This window comes from Pelobates fuscus, chromosome 3 (genome assembly GCF_036172605.1).
Source record: "Pelobates fuscus isolate aPelFus1 chromosome 3, aPelFus1.pri, whole genome shotgun sequence".
Classification (NCBI taxonomy): Eukaryota; Metazoa; Chordata; class Amphibia; order Anura; family Pelobatidae; genus Pelobates; species Pelobates fuscus.
The window spans coordinates 250041215-250059107 of record NC_086319.1 but is presented as its reverse complement, the minus strand read 5'-3'; the positions used below and the strand labels follow the sequence as shown (position 1 = coordinate 250059107).

General features: G+C 40.9%; 1 protein-coding gene across 1 annotated transcript in view; it reads right to left on the bottom strand.

The window, feature by feature from the left end:
* UBE2H (ubiquitin conjugating enzyme E2 H) overlaps positions 1-17893 on the bottom strand; it is a 47451-nt gene that overhangs the window by 16104 nt on the left and 13454 nt on the right. The window contains exon 2 of the mRNA XM_063448309.1: positions 45-121. Within this exon, the coding sequence (XP_063304379.1) occupies positions 45-121 (77 nt within the window). The remainder of the gene's footprint in view (positions 1-44; positions 122-17893) is intronic.

Genomic DNA, 17893 nt, shown 5'->3' with positions numbered 1-17893 from the left:
CACACATTGAAAATAAATAAAATACAATTAAAACAATTACTTACTTCCTTGTGGTCCATAAAATTTCACTATAAATTCATTGAGTCCTCCTAGAATTGTAACTTCATGCTTGCTTTCAATTCTGGAGCCATAGGTTGAGGAATACAAATAAGGATGGGGAAAAAAAAAAATTCCACAGTCCCATGCCCTTTTCAGTTATATTTTGCCATTTGATGTCGCTCGGATGAAACTATGTTATTAGAAAAGTAGGGTGTTACTGTACATCAGAATACCCTTAGATGCACCTGTAGAATATGTCCTGTCTACATTCAATTGTGCGTTACATTTTAGCCATTGTACACCAATCTATATTTTCACTGCAAATGGTAAAACATGCACAGTTTGTTACTGGGGACCAACTGCCAGGACTGAGCATAACTGCCAGCCTAGACTTTAGATTCATTTTCACTACAGAGCAGACATGCCATTGTTTCTCAAAGAAGGAGAATACAGTTCTTCAACAAGTGGACTGAACTTTAAAATTCTAACCAGGTTGCTTCCATTGAGGACACAAACCAATGACATCATGCAATATTAGAAGCATACTCCAATCCAATAGTTCCTTTACAACACATTAATTTAAAACTTCTTGGCACTTGACTCGTGAGATAATTTTATACAGTTACATACATCTAATGGTATTAATATGGTTTAGGTCATAAAATAAAGCATGAGGTTAATGCTTTAGAGGCACCACCAGGGACCGTGTGTATGATTCCTTAAGCCATGTGCTTCTGGCAGTGACATCACAGGCCAGTCTACTTAGGAATACACTGAATAAAAACCAGATGAAGGAAGGATCGAGGCTCTCTTTTGCTCTCCCCTTGACTATCTAAGAATGTAGCAGCTGACTGTTTAGCCCTAGCCCCACAGGCTGTGGTTTGTGTAAGGTGGTTCGTGTTTTGTATTGTACCATGGGATTCCATTGTAACATTTAGCAACTGTTCTAGCCTTTTGTAAGGAATATGTTGTAGTTTTATATTTTACAATTATTTTAGTACATTGAAATTCTGCTAGCATCTGTTTACTTGTAATATTACATTTATATTTAATAAAATTATAATCACAACATTTCGTGTATTTTCTATCCACATATTCAACCATATTACCATGAACTATAAAAAATATTAATGTTACTTATTGCTTTAATATTATATATTAATTAAAACAGTAATATGCATCTTTAAGTCATGGCCACAACAATGTCACTAGTGTGTTCCCTGGCAGTCTAAACAAATTCACATACTGCAAGGAACCGGAAAAGTTTAAAAAAAAAATAAAAAAAAAAATAAAAAAAAAATTGATTAAAAAAAATTATATAATAAAAATACTACTTTTAGTTTTTTTTTTTTTTTTAGAGTGGTCCAGTCATAGAACTTTTATATTTGGTGTAGTAATTCTATTTATGATACTATTCATCCTTTAAGTGTTGGGCGTCTACACTTACACTACACCTGTGTGTTAATTTGGTAGCGCCTACACACCGTTGCACTTTTTTTTAAAAATAAATCATAATCTATACATACACACTTAATATCACATCACAATTCTCATAACAGAAGCCATTCTTAACCCCCTGAGAATGGCATGACAGTCCATGAGGTCATACATTGTAACAGATGGCATACTGTGTCATGCATTAAAAGTACCAGCAGGGTTAAATACCTGCTGGTACCAAGAAACTCCAGGTATCAGTGGCCCCACACTGGCAAACAAGCTATGTGCGGTGTTCTAAGTATGCTCCGCTCACGGCCCTTTGAATACGGCATCCGAGCGATCATGCTCATGTCGTGGTATTTGAGTCTGCCCCACCAATCCTCATGCTAAAAGCAGGGAGCCAAAGGATTTTTATGAAATCTGTGAGTGCCCTGTCAACGGTGTTTACAATTAGGGACCCTAAGCTAAGATATGAGCTATGTGCAGTATGCTATGTGAGAGCTGCACATGGCAATTTAAAAATCTGTGATTTTAAATGTGTCCTATTATCAGGGAGAACCCCAGTGTCTGAAAAGACCCATGTGAGGTCATCCTGCTTAGTGATCGTTGCTGAGCTATGCCAACTGCCCAGCACCGATCACAGTTCCTGGAGCTACTGCATGGAGGGAGACCTTCCTCTGATGCTGCAATCACAGTACAGAGAGCTAGCAGAGCTAGAAAGTCTAAAAATAAACAGAAATTCTAGATATTGTCATTTTAAAATCAGGACTAGTGGACCGATTTTAAGTTTGTTTTTGTTAAATGAGCAAAAAGGGAAATAAGAAAATCCCTGTTTAGTAGATACAAGCCCCAATTAATGCATGCATGAATTTTCCATGCATGTATTCATTATGGGTATATCTTTAGAGCTTGCACAGGCTGCAGATACTATGTACTGCAGCCTGTTTGAGAGTCCCTTTATGGAAAAAAGGGGAGGGCTCGGTCTTTGAGAAGCCTTTGAGTTGGTGAACGGATGTACACAGATTTGGTCTGAGGTCTGTGTAGAGCGTGCCTGCCACTTCTGTTGGCTCAGGGGAGCCAACGGTAGGAGGCTGCAAACTTCCCAGGCGTGTTCCTAGTTAATTTATTAAAGTGCCTAATTCTATGGTTAAACTTAAATGCCCCTCACCAATAAAGTACTGCAGTTGGGGTGTGGAGTGGTCCTTTAACTGCACTTGGCATGCAAATAAAAAGGTATACAATATGCATTGCTTCACTTAAACAGAAAGTGGGTTATTGTGGTACAGTGAACACATGGCAAAAGTGCCAAAAAGGCCATGCTTACAAAAGCATTGAATCTCAAGCGAGCCTTGGTCTTAACAAGTTAAGATTATGTAGATTATGTAATAGGAATTAATAGATTGTTAAATTGAACCAAATTATTATCCATCGCAAAAAAAAAATATGAGGGGAAAACAGCTGTTCAGCAACAAACTCAGATCCACTAACAGTAGTTTAGTCAGCCATTACAGAAAAGTCATATTTGGAGCACAAGGCTTAATTTCATAGAGGGATCTTGGCTAGAAACTATCTGGCATAAGGCAGAAACCCGCGCTTCACATTCTAAATAAGCGTATCAGAAAACGTGCATCAACACACTGAAAGAAGCCAGGCACATAATGTGCTAAAGCAGACATAGGACTCTTCCCAAAAAACAAGATTAGTTCCTGGAATCCGTTCTGCTGTCACTACACAACAGCTTTTATTTTCTGCTGTAGGGGCACAGAACATCAGCTAAAAATAAAACATCAACAAGATGGAACTTTAACCCCTTCTGTTTGAGGGAGTATGTATTTAAATTCAAATACAGACACAACTGTACGTAAAGGCAAATACACTAACCTGGAAATTATACTTTTGAATAAATTGTATTTAAAGGTACTTCACACAAAATAAAAATATGCATATTTTGCATCTAAATTGCTCCACCCCTTTGTTTTTCAGCACTAACTTCCTTGTTCATGCTGGGCAGTGCATGATGAAGTTGGATTTACTGATGGACCATCAGTAAATGAAAAGAAAAGACAATAGGCCATATGCATGGCTCAATATAAATTAGCAAAAGAGGGAGGGAATCATACTGCCACTATATTAAGGAAAAAAGTATTTACAGTTCGTAAAATTTCTATTTTTCCTGGCATATAGTGGCAGTACCCGTGGGATATAACAAGATCCCTGGAAAATTAAAAAGGGCGAGTCTCCGCAAGCTACAGCTTGAAGCACCTTATGCCCAAAAGCAGCCTCAGAGGACGAGGTGATGTCTACCCGATAGTGCTTGATAAAGGTATGAAGAGAGGACCATGTTGCTGCTTTGCAGATGTCTTTAGGAGAAGCGTTGGATTTTTCTGCCCATGAAGTGGACATGGCTCTGGTTGAGTGTGCTTTAATGGAGGAAGGAATTTTAACATAGTGCAATTCATAAGCCAACTTGATTGTGTTTTTTAACCACCTCGCCAGAGTGGGTTAAGATGCCCCCATAGCCTTCCATTTACCCTGAAAATGAATAAACAGGTGATCAGAGGACCTAAAATCTACTGAATGGGATAAGTAAATCAGAAGTGCTCTGCGAACATCCAGGTTATGCTACTTTTGTTCTTGATCCGAACTTCCCGAACTACAAAATGATGGAAGCAGAGGTTCATTAAGAGATTTTCTTGAAAGAACTTTTGGTAAAAAAGAAGGCTTAGTATGCAGTACAACGTTGTCCTGATGGCAAATTGTGAATTCTGGTGAAGAGGTAAGGGCTTGGATCTCCCCAGTTCTCCTAGCTGAGGTAATTACTACCAGGAATATAGTCTTGAGAGACCGAATTTTTTATGATACACCTTCAAGTGGTTCGAATGGAGCTTCACATAAAGACTGTAGCACCAGAGATATATCCCGGGAAGGGAATTAAAATTTCCGAGGTGGTCTTTGAAGAAGAATGGACTTGAATGCCTAATCAGTAGACCTGTCGCAAATTCTTGTAGCAAAAAATGGCTGAGGGCTGCAGTGTGAACCTTAAAAGTAGAGACACCGTCCGTTTTCAAAGCCTTCTTGCAGAAACTGAAGAATCGTCCTGACAGAGGGATGGCAGTGAAAGCAATTATGCCGAACGCACCAATGGAGAAATTGGTTCCAAATCCTCAAATAGATACTAGACATAGAAGCTCTGGTGGAGTTTAGAATTGTATGAATCAGATTATCCGGAATGCCCTGATTCTTCAGGATTAACCTTGCAACAGCCAGGCCGTCAATCCGAACATTTAAATAGTTTTCTCTGGAAAAACAACATTTTCCAGGAGTTGATCTGAGAATGGAAGCTCCCAGTAGTCCAGTGCCATAAGTCGCATTGCCAAGAACCAGCTCCGGTTTGGCCAGTATGGGATGACAGCAATCACTCAAGCTTGTTCTGCTTTGATCTTTTGTAAAGTTCTTGGGATCATTGGGATAGGAGGAAAAAGGTATGCCAGACCAAAACGCCAGGGGACAGACATGCTGTCCAGAACCTGAGGGTTGCCCTGCCTGAACAGTGAAGCAAACTTCTGCACTTTTCTGTTCCTCCTCCTTGCCATTAGATCTATTACCGGAAGACCGAATCTTTTTACTATTTGTGAGAAGACTTAAGAATGTAGAGACCAATTTGTTTGTGACCATTTGTTCGTCTGCTACCACATTTTGTTTGCCTTTTATATGAACTGCTGAATTAGATTTCAGGTGTCAGAGACCACATCATAATCTCCCCACAAAGAACTTGCAAGCCTCTGATTATTGTACCACCCTGACTGTTGATATTTGCTACCGTCGTGCTGATGTCATACTATCTTTACTGGCTTGTTCAGAATCCAATGTTTGAATTTTACTAGGGCATACCAGACTGCTTTAAAGGGACACTCGAGGCACCCAGACCACTTCTGCCTATTGGCACCCAGACCACTTCATCCCATGCCTTGTAAAAATGTTGTAGTCTACCACCTACTTTGGCATCAAAACCTCTTTTTGTCTTGTTTGTTAGTATTTCTGTCTTGAAACTTGTAGTTTCTTGTTGGTCTCCGAAAAAAAAAAAAACAATTCCCATCAAACTTTCCAGATCTTCTATGCTGGTATTGGAATCTTTTATAATGTGGTGTAAATTTATTTTCCTGAGGTAAAGCTTTTTTCGTGTCAGACATTTGTTTAATAATTTCTTCCAGTTAGGAACCAAACAATTTCCCACTTTCTAGAGGCAGTTCACATAAAGAAACTTTAGAAACCGTATCAACGGACTATGAACACAGCCATAAAGTCCTGGCTACTGAAGCAAGTCCCATTGAACGTGCCGACCATTTTAGGCCTTCCTCAGTTAAATCTTGCATAAAATCATTAGCCATCTTTATGTTATGCAAAAGATAAGGAATTTCTTTTTCCGAACCTTCAATCAGGCAACTCAATTTCTTGAAGCCAAAATTTTTGTGCTCTCATAACAGATACTCCCACAATTGCAGCTTTACTTTGAAATCCCACTGTTTGGAAGATTCTTCTGCAAGTCTCCACTCTTCTGTCCATTGGATTTTTAAGGCCAGATACCGCACTGATGCGTAGAGTGGTCTTTTTGGACAGTTGTGCTACTTGTGTATCTACCTTAGGTAGATCTTCCCAACTTAAGCCTTCTTGAAGTCTGATAAGCTCCTAAAATGTTTGGAAATGAAATCTCAGGATTCTTCCATTCTCTATGAACAAATTCTACCAACTTCGTATTTGTCGTGAAACTCTTAATTTTATTTTTTTTGAAGAATCCTCCTGTGATAACACCGCTGTTACCTCTTTAAGGAATCGTTTTAGGTGTTCTGCAGGAAAACCTTTTTCCACTCTAGACACCTCACTAGATTTTTATGTGCATGTAGTGTCAGATCATTCTCCTGATAACAGATAGTGAGGGAGATCTTTCTCACGTACGTTTTTTCGAATGTCTCTCCCGAGAATGAACATGCATTTTAGCGGATTCTTTAAAAGATTCAAATGTCTGCGATAGTTTACCCTGGAACCAGTTAAGACATTTCTGCATATCCTGCTGTTTAGATTTTTCCAAATCTTTAGAGGAGCAGCTATTGCACATCTTTTTGCATCTATCAGGTAATGGAGTAGCACATTCTGAACAGGTGTTATGTTTCGATTTAAATGTTGCCTTCTTGGGTGCAGGTGCCTACATTTTCTCCTTGTCCAAGACTTTATGAGAAGATAGGCTAGACATATGCAATAAAGAACATAATTTTTAGAACACACGAATCCAGAAGAGAAAACATACCTTTAAGGAAAAGAAAATAAATCTTACCTTAAAGACCTCTGAACCATGTGGGGGGCTGGTGACACAGTATCCTTCTCCAGACAACTTCATGCTTGCCTTGAGGGGTTGCACGGTATAAATAAGCATTAATTTTTTTTTAATTGAGCACCAAAAATTAAAGAGTTGAATTGCAGATGCGCAGTAGCGCATTCGGAACTACAGTGAACGCATGGCCACCCAGGCATGCATTCCACCGCCGTGCGCAAGCTCGCAATCAAACTGGCGGACCGCCTCTTACCCAGTGCGGTATCCACGCTGCATAAGAAGGCAGACTCTCCGACAGCTCTAAGCAGGACACAGAGCATTGCACTCAGATCACCTCCCTGGCAGCCATCTGCCAGATTCTTCAGACAGCAACCTGTGCACCTCACCATACTCCCAGTACAGTCAGCGTGTCCGTCCCGAATAGGAAAAGAAAGAATACCGACGGTCCTGGGGTAAGTCCGGGGTTTAAAAAGTAGGAGGTACTATTTTAAAAAAAATATTTACTTATTTACAGTCTAGATCTAACAAATATAGATGTAAGAAAAAATTAAATGTTGAAATCAACAACACTTTACTACAACTGGGTGTGCCACCATGCCTGTCAAACATGGTTATAAAATCTACACCTGGTTGTCTATAGAGAAAGCATACAGATAAAAAAGGAAACCGTTTCCATTTCTCCTTCCCCTTTTTAAATTTAAGAAAACCGAGCATCTCACAAAAATGAAAGTTGACATAAGTAGTAGTTGGTTTTCAATGCTGCAAATTCCCACGACCATTCCTCCCCAAGAAGAAGCAGAGTAGGGAAAAAAGGAAAAGAAATGGTTTTAGGTTTGAAGGTGATATGATGGATTTAATCAGTAGGAGAATAGAGGAAGGCAAGAGAGTAACATCTCTTCCACCAAACTATTTCCACAGTTACTTTTAAAGGGACACTATAACCATGTCATATTATTGAAATAGTTATAGTGCCGGAAATTACGTGGTTATAGTGCACTAGTTCCCTGGCTCCATTATTGGGGTCTACAGGCACCTACAGGATTGCCATTCTGTGCTGCTCATGCTAAGGCTTCCGCAATAATCCGTGCAGTGATGGTTGCCAGTAATAGCATGAGAGGATCAGCTGTCTGCTGTAAGCCTATCCGAGTCACCCATCACAGCTATGAGTGGGTATGGTTAAGGCTGTGGGCTGTTAAGGCTTGCACACTCCAGTGGGGTTAGGGCTGCAAGCAGCTGGGGTTTCTCATTCAGCATTAAATAGTTTAACATTGAAATGAGGGATTGTGTCCAGTGAATCAAGGCACTATAATCACTTCACTAAGATGAAGTGGTTAAAGTGCATCCTGTGTCATTTTTTATATGACAGAGGTAGAAAACCACTAAAGGAGCACACAGTGGTTGTAGAAGGTAGTTAAATATAAACGGTCCCTGGGAAAAACTTAAAATATAGTTTGATAAAATGTTTTGTTTGAATTGTAGCCAAATTATATCCAAGGCCTAGCTTGTGGCAAAACAATGCTATAACTATAAGAATGTTGCATACATCAAAATAGGTGAAACACAAGTAAATTAGTATCCTTATTCAACCATTCCATTAAGAAAATTACCAATATAGACAGTGTGCAGCCAATTCCAAAGTGCATTACATCAGTCCAAAAATCAGTAACTGAATATACATCAAGAACAAGAGAATCCCTGCAGCCAAGAATAGAAGTAAATTAATTTAGAGAGAAGACAGAAACCAGTCATGTAACTACATCTGATTTCAGAAGTATGGCTTCCTAACACCTGTGCTTCGAACAAGTAATACTTGGAAGGCCTGGTCTTGGAAACAAAGATCGCTATGTATAAAACACAATTCCAGGGAAATAATTTTAAAAGTTGAACAAAATCAACAATATTCTAGCAGTCTCCATGGGGACTGCCCCACACTGGCTAACTGAAGTAATTTATAAAATTTGTTAGTTTGTTAGTAAAGGGAGACAAAGCTGCATCCTTGTCAGTTGCAACATTCAGAGAGGATAAAACCATGGTTGGTGTGCTTTGTGACAGGTCACCTATGTTAGAAGCCACAAAAAGGTTGCAGCAAAGCATAGAAATAACTGGACAGTGTCACACTGAAACAGATCACAAAAGGAGTCTGTGCTGACAGAGGTCAGTGCTGTAGTCTGCACAAAATTTACAAACTGAATAAAGAGGAACAAAGTACCTTAAGAGAATATGTGTGCTGTTTACGCAAGACTATTTTGTAATGTTCGCCAATAACACAAGTTTGCACACTTTGACAAATGTCACGCTTAATACCGAAGGGAAATGGAAACAGCATTTTATCCAGAGAGGACTGAAATGTTTAATTTTAATTGTATAATTAAAGATTGGATTATTTTTTTTTATTTTTTTTTTTAAAGATTGAGAGTGCAGCCTCACCATTTACACACACAAAAACACACAAACACGCTATTCACTTTTCAAGTTGTCTGTTAATCATCTAGTAATCACTTACTCATTACATCCTCTTCAGGAACGATCATTTAAAAAGCCCTCCCATCTCTCTACACTTCACCAGTGTTTCCATTGTCTCTTCACATGACAGATCCACTACACATCAATTTTACAAGCTTGCTGTAGTGGTTACAATGCCCTGGCCCTTTTAACCCCTTAAAGGACCATTATAGTACCAGGAAAACATACTCGTTTCCTGGCATTATAGTTCCCTGCGGGTGTCCCCACCCTCATGGCCCCACACCCGCCGGGCTGAAGGGGGAGGAAGGGGTTAACCCCTCACCTTTTTTCCAGTGCCGGGCTCTCTCGGCGCTGAGGAATCTCCTTCTGCAGTCATCGGCTGAATGCGCATTCAGCCAGTCTCATGGGAAAGCATTCTCAAAGCTTTCCTATGGACGCTGGCGTCTTCTCACTGTGAAAATCACAGTGAGAAGCGCAGAAGCGCCACTAGCGGCTGTCAATGAGACAGCCACTAGAGGCTGGATTAACCCTAAAGTAAACATAGCAGTTTCTCTGAAACTGCTGTTTACAGCAGAAAGGGTTAATCCTAGATGGACCTGGCACCCAGACCACTTTATTAAGCTGAAGTGGTCTGGGTGCCTATAGTGGTCCTTAAAGGAGAGAGCCAAATGTACACCATTAGATGCTCACCCAGTCTCCACTCCTTAAAAAAAAAAAAAAAAAATCGTTAAAAACCCACTTCTTAATAAAAGAGTATCAATTAAACTGTTAATAGCTCCTGACTGATTCCAATTCTGCAACTGTCAGTAGTCTAATACTATCCTTACATTTTGTGTCATTTTACCCCACTCCCTCTAGCATGTAAGCTCATTGAGCAGGGCCCTCAACCCCTCTGTTCCTGTGTGTCCAACTTGTCTGGTTACAATTACATGTCTGTTCGTCCACCCATTGTAAAGCGCTGCAGAATTTGAGGACGCTATATAAATAACATAATTTTGATCAAAATAAAACGTAAACAAAACTTGGAATTTGACTATATGTCTGTTCAACTGTAATTCACCTCTTTCATATTAAGTGCACCCACACTTATTATATATAAATTTATTCAAGAGAAACAGGGCTTTCATTTAACATCAGATTTAGCTATGAAACTATTTAATATTAATAAAATATTTTTAAAAAATGTGAATTTTTTTTTTAGTTCTACGTGACATTTTAACTGTGAATGTCATAATACTGTTTGCTTTTACTGCAATAAAATATATATATTTGTATTCAGCAATGTCTCAAGCGTAAAATAGTACCCCCTATGTGCAGGTTTTATGGTGTTTTGGAAAGTTATAGGGTCAAATATAGCAGGTTACATTTTTCAGTTTTTTCACTGAAATTCGCCAGATTGGTTACGTTGCCTTTAATATCGTATGGTAGCCCAGGAATGAGAATTAACCCCATGATGGCATACCATTTGCAAAAGTAGACAACCAAAGGTATTGCAAATGGGGTATTTGTCCAGTCTTTTTAGTAGCCACTTAGTGGTTTGTGTTTTTGTTAAACACTTGGGCATGCAAACAGAAATTTCATCTATTCATTAATTTGTCAATATGGACCTATTGCCCTCCCCCTACTCCCCACCCCAGTGACAAGGGGACCCCAAGCCCATTGTCACCCCCCTCTCCCCCAAATAAAATGTAATCTCAACACCCACATCAGGACTCCCCACGCTGCTCCTCCTCTGATCTTTGTTGATTCACACTGTTTGTGGACACTTCCCCCAAGCTGGGCAAAATCTCTATGACACAGACACACTGAATTCGTATCCAGAAAAAAATTTCAGCCACGACAGATCTCCCCAAAACATATGCGTGCACTCTATTCCACCCAGTACTTTACATGAAGGGGGTGTGGGGGAGTAATAAGCAGCACCTCCATTTTATAAAGAATGTTCACATAAAGAAAAGCAAAAGGCACAGACCTTTGGCTGAAAACTCCAAAAGGAAAAAGTCATGTTTACCGATTTTAGCAATCCGCAGCATCACGTATTGGAATATGTGTAGGGGACAACAAACCTGAAAGTTTGTTTACAGCACCACCTGTTCAGAAAGGTTCTGAGTAGGAATCGACCGATTAATGGTTTTGCCGATATCCTGATTTATTTGTAAGTATCGGTAGATAATCACCGGTAATACAGATGAGGTGGGCCGGCGTGTCCATATGGCGGCACAAGCGGCCGCCTTAGGGCGCACCGGCTAGATTGGAGTGACCGGCAGGAGGTGGGCCAGGCACTCTGTGTAGCGTGATCGAGCAGAGGAGTGCCCACCGCGGTACAGAAATTTATGCTTCCTGTACCCGGCCAGACTGAAAGGAAGTGCTTACCGAGAGAGACTTCCTGTCAATCCGGCCAGGTACCGAGGGAGACAAGACAGGGGGATGTTACACATTGGGAAAGGGGAGGAAATAACACTATTGGGGGATGGAAGGAAAGAACACTATGGGGGGGGGGAGGGGGAGAGAAGAAGGAGAACAATAAGGGAGGGCACTAAGGTACAGGGAAGGTACATCTGAAACACAAGATCTCATGAAGGAAGGCATTGCATACCCTGGCACTGAAAGGGTAATGAAGGAACAAAAACTTTCAAAATCTATCAAAAGCAAATTGTTTCAGAAATGATCTATTTACACTATTACTTTGGAAAGCAGGGTACAAGATTTCATTTCCGTGTATTGTTTGCAGCACTATAGCAAAACATGATATAGTATGTACACATGCAAGACACTATTTAAAGGAAGGCACACTAGACATGTGTGGATACTTCCTTTAACAAATAGACAAACAAGAAAAAATACAACTACATAAACATTGTGCCAGGCCTGCCACTACAATAAAATGAGCAACAAGCACGCCTTGCATAGGATCACATCAACCTCCTCCGTAGTATTTCTAGAAGTTAGATCTTCACAATTTCCACAAAGCAGACCTAAATTGTTTTATTCTGGCAAAAACACCACCAGTAAAAATGGCAAAATAAAAGATTTACATAGTTGCATGTGTATAAATGTGACTAGCAAGGGTCACAGTTGAGCCACTTTATCTGAAAAAACTTCCATTAGCAAGTAGTGTCAAAGCTACATAGACCACTAGAGACAAATGGAGCTCGGTAGTGGTATGCATTCCCCTCTTTAAAGAAACATTCTGGAATTTTAAATTGAGTATACAATTCAGATGGTTCCAAAAATGCCAAACCAGGTGTTTTACATTCAAACAATTGCCAAGCAGGGAAAAGTGTCATTATTGCAATGTTTGATCAACTGAAGTTTACTTCATCTTTAATAAGTGCACCCACCCCATCATTAGAGATATTTTGAATATATATATATAACTTATTGTGATAAATCTAAAAGATAAGGTTCTCACACAAAGCAGAAAAACTGCAACCCATGTGCTTCTACTCTCCCTTCTTTGTGTTTTAATTTTCTCACTCATGCTATGGCACTCCTTGTGATTATGTGCTGAAGAGTCTAAGCATATCTGAATGACATTGATTAATTTGTCTGAGTCCCGTGCCATGCCCTGCATTGCATGGTTAACATGCCTCTAGTGGCTGTCACTTCCACTCCATTAGTTCAACTTGGCTATTCAATTAGATGGTCTCAGACCATTTTAATGACGCAGTACGGCATTTTGCCACACAGACACACTTGCCTGCCAATGTTTCCCAATGGAGACTAGTGCCCTGTGGGAAGTAAAGTACGTAAAATCCTTTCCTGACCTTGGGAGGGGATACCTACATAGGTAGGTGAGCACTATAGCATAAGTATTTGTTCCCAACGGTATAGTGATCCATTACTGGCTCACAGGAAGCTCCTGCAGGTCCTAGAAGGCTATTAACAGAGCAGGAGATCCATTCTAAATTAAACACACTGTGCAAGAAAGCAAGATTAAACATTAGATATCCATTTACAGGAAGTGTTTAGGAAGACTAAGTCACATGCAGGGAGGTATGACCGAGGCTACATAAACAAAGTGATTTAATACATAAAAGGAAAGAATTTAGCAGTGAGAGTGCAGATGTATGATCTATACAGAATAAAATGACTTCATTAAAGGACCACTATAGTGCCGGGAAAACACTCGTTTTCCTGGCACTATAGTGCCCTGAGGGTGCCCCCACCCTCAGGGCCCCCTCCCGCCAGGCTCTGGAGAGAGGAAGGGGTTAAAATCTTACCTTTCTCCAGCGCCGGACGGGGAGCTTTCCTCCTCCTCTTCTCCTTCCTCGCGACGTCATTGGCTGAATGCGCATGCGCGGCATGAGCCGCGCTCGCATTCAGCCGGTCGCATAGGAAAGCATTTGCAATGCTTTCCTATGGACGCTGGCGTCTTCTCACTGTGATTTTCACAGTGAGAAGCACGCAAGCGCCTCTAGCGGCTGTCAATGAGACAGCCACTAGAGGCTCTGGAGGCTGGCTTAACCCTCAGTATAAACATAGCAGTTTCTTTGAAACTGCTATGTTTATAAAAAAAAAAAAAAAAGGGTAAAAGCTAGCTGGACCTGGCACCCAGACCACTTCATTAAGCTGAAGTGGTCTGGGTGCCTAGAGTGGTCCTGAAAATAATCAAAACAAAAAACAGATTGTACTGAATACTGTGTGTACTAAGTCCAATAATTTGGAAGATCCTGGCTTGTACAGTTAGGGAAAAAAGTATTTGATCTCTTGCTGATTTTGAACGTTTGCCCACTGACAAATGATCAGTCTATAATTTTAATGGTAGGTGTATTTTAACAGTGAGACAGAACAAAAAAATTAAATACAGAAAAACGCATGTCAAAAAAGTTATAAATTGATTTGCATGTCAATGAGTAAAATACGTATTTGATCCCCTATCAGCAAGAATTCTGGCTGCCAGGTTTTTTTTATACAGGTAACGAGCTGAAATTAGGAGCACTCTCTTAAAGGGAGTACTCCTAATCTCAGCTCGTTACCTGTATAAAAGACATCTGTCCACAGAAGCAATCAATCAGATTCTAAACTCTCCACCATGGTCAAGACCAAAGACCTGTCCAAGGATGTCAGGGACAAAATTGTAGACGTACACAAGGCTGGAATGGGCTACAAGACCATCACCAAGCAGCTTGGTGAGAAGGTGACAACAGTTGGTGTGATTATTTGCAAATGGAAGAAACATAAAATAACTGTCAGTCTCCCTTGGTCTGGTGCTCCATGCAAGATCTCACCTCGTGGAGTTTCAATGATCATGAGAACGGTGAGGAATCAGCCCAGCACTACACGGAAGGATCTTGTTGATAATCTCAAGGCAGCTGGGACCATAGTCACCAGGAAAACAATAGGTAACACACTACGCCGTGAAGGACTGAAATCCTGTAGCGCCCCCGCAAGGTCCCCCTGCTCAAGAAAGCACATGTACAGGCCCATCTGAAGTTTGCCAGTGAACATCTGAAAGATTCAGAGGAGAACTGAGTGAAAGTGTTGTGGTCAGAGGAGACCAAAATCAAGCTCTTTGGCATCAATTCAACTCACCGTGTTTGGAGGAGGAATGCTGCCTATGAACCCAAGAACACCATCCCCACTGTCAAACATGGAGGTGGAAACATTATGCTTTAGGGGTGTTTTTCTGCTAAGCGGACAGGACTGCACCACATCAAAGGGACGATGGATGGGGCCATGTACCATCAAATATTTGGTGAGAACCTCCTTCCCTCAGCCAAGGAATTAAAAATGGGTCGTGGATGGGTGTTCTAGTATGACAAAGACCCAAAACACACAGCCATGGCTACAAAGGAGTGGCTCAAGAAGAAGCACATTAATGTCCTGGAGTGGCCTAGCCAATCTCCAGACCCTAATCCTATAGAATATCTGGAGGGAGCTGAAGGTTCGAGTTGCCAAACGTCAGCCTCAAAACCTTAAAGGGACACTGCAGTTGCCCAGACCACTTCTGCCCATTGGAGTGGTCTGGGTGCCAACTCCCAATACCCTTAACCCTGCAACTGTAGATATTGCAGTTTTCATAAACTGCAGTATTTACCTTGCAGGGTTAACTCCTCCTCCAGTGGCTGTCTACTAAACAGCCACTAGAGGGCACTTCCGGGTTTATAGCACAGATGTGCTATAATGCTTTATGTGCTATAGCGTCACTGGACGTCCTCACGCTATGTGAGGAACTCCAGCGTCGCTGAAATCCCCATAGGAAAGCATTGAAAGCATTTTCAATGCTTTCCTATTGGGAGGTCTAATGCACGTGTGCGGCATTGCCGCGCATGCGCATTAGGTCTCCCCCGCCGGATGACGTCGGTGGATGAGTTTGGGCGGACCCTGAACCAGCGCCGAGGGACATGGGCGCTGGATACGGGTAAGCCACTAATGTAGTTTTAACCCCCTTCAGCAACCTGGGATGGAGGGGTGGGAGGGAGAGGGGACCTGGAGTGCCAGGAAAACGTTTTGAGTCCCTTTAATGATTTGGAGAGGATCTGCAAATAGGAGTTGAACAAAATCCCTCCTGAGATGTGTGCAAACTTGGTGGCCAACTACAAGAAACGTCTGACCTCAGATTGCCAACAAGGGTTTTGCCACTATGTACCACGTCGATGAGGTCAAATACTTATTTCACTCATTGACATGCAAATCAATTTATAACTTTGACATGCGTTTTTCACAGTGCTTACTGTGTAAAACCAAAAACCGGTAAAAATAGAAATGGTAATTTACTCACATTTAGTAGAGCAGTAACACCGCTCAAGAGATCGCACTTGGGTGGTATGAACCCCACCAAGGATATAATGTAGAGCCAGGGATTGAATGTAGAGTGAAGTAGATACCTTGTTGCATGTCCTACACCAGGTATCTGGCTATCTGCACTATTACTGGTTATTTTCTGAATATATATCCTACTGAAGTTTGTGTGTGTGTGTGTGTGTGTGTGTGTGTGTGGATGGATATGTCACAGTGTGTTTGGTAGTGTGTGGGGCTGTTTGGGTTATTGCATGTGAGGCTGCATGTGGCGTTGTGTGCATGTATGTGAATTGTCAGTGGTGTTGAGTTTGTGCGCATTGCGTGTTTGTTTGTGGGCTGTTCGTATTATTTGTAGGAAGGGAGGGCTATTCTGCATTTCTGTGTATATCTACACAGTGTGGGTAGCTTCCCTGGGCTCCGGTGGGGATCAGGGCACAGCTCAAGGACAGGAGCTGCAATAACTGCAGAGAGCTGCTCTACTCCAGTGTGGATTCCGATTCACAAGTGCTGGAATGAAGTAATCTGAGATCACCTCTTCTCTGTGCTGCAATGCATAAATTGAGGATTGCACTTTACCACCTTTTCGTATTAGTTATCTCAAGTTTCACTGGGACTTCTGATAGGCCAGAGCCTGTTTGGCTCTAGCAGCCTTGAGTGCCGCGCAGAAGCACCTAGAGTTCCATGCATGGCACATGTGCCGTAGGTTGCGTAGTCCTGTGCTATAGCAACTGTTGATGATGCAAGTTTGTTAGTCCCATCTATAAACTATGCACTTTAACAACATACAATGTATCTGAAACAATCACTAACCACCAGAATGACAATATACAGCTGTAACTCTTCCAAAGTACAGATTCCCACACTTGTCACAGATCACCTGTTAATAGACTTAGTGCATAGAAAAGGAAAATAAAAAATAACGCACCCTATGGATCTCTATATTAATATACAGAAAGTATAACACCATCCCCTATGCCTCTACTCAAAATGCCGCAGGTGGGGACATGCACACTAAACCAACTTGTAATTTAAAAAATAACTACACATCTAGTGCTGCCCAGTCAGTAAGAAAAATCCGATCCCATGTGGTTGGGACCTATAAAAAGCAAAGAGGGGATCTGTCAAATGACCACCATACCCCCACCTGTGGGCATCCGGTCAGGGCTCAAAAATTAAACATAGGTGGCCAGGTCACTGCCAACAATATGCTCCACACCTGTGGCCAGCCAGTTGTGGCTCTATTAAAATAAATATATATATATATATATATATATATATATATATATATATATATATATATATATATATATATATATATATATATATATATATATATATAGCGAGTTAGGGCTATTTAATAATCATTGGGGGATGGAAAAGATATTGTCCACTAGACATGTGTAAATATTTCTTTCATCCATAAAAATTCTTAATCTGCATCTAAACAAACACATCTCCTTTACAAAATGATTAGTTCTGGTGTGGATTAAAAAGGATTTTTTATTTGTACTAATAGATTTGTGCCAAGAAGTCTATTGTTCACCAAGCCATGGGTTTTGGGTGGGTGGTAAAGTCATAAGTGGGGGGGTAAGGACATTGACCTGCGTCTATACCCCAATATTTAATATTAAGCCCCCCACCTAAAGCAGACTAGTAATTTACAGTTCTTTCTTTATTACTCGGCAGCAATAATTGCCCATTTGTTAGTTAATAGTAAGCAGCAGCTGGCTTTGCAATGTTTTGTAGATATGACCCTAAAGGAATTACACCTTACACTTATATGGGGGTTATATTGACACTCGCCCCCATCCCCCCTCCCCCCACTGACTGCTAGTGCTGCACACAGGCAAACTGTTTGCGTTTGTTTCGTGATTCAGAGTTTAA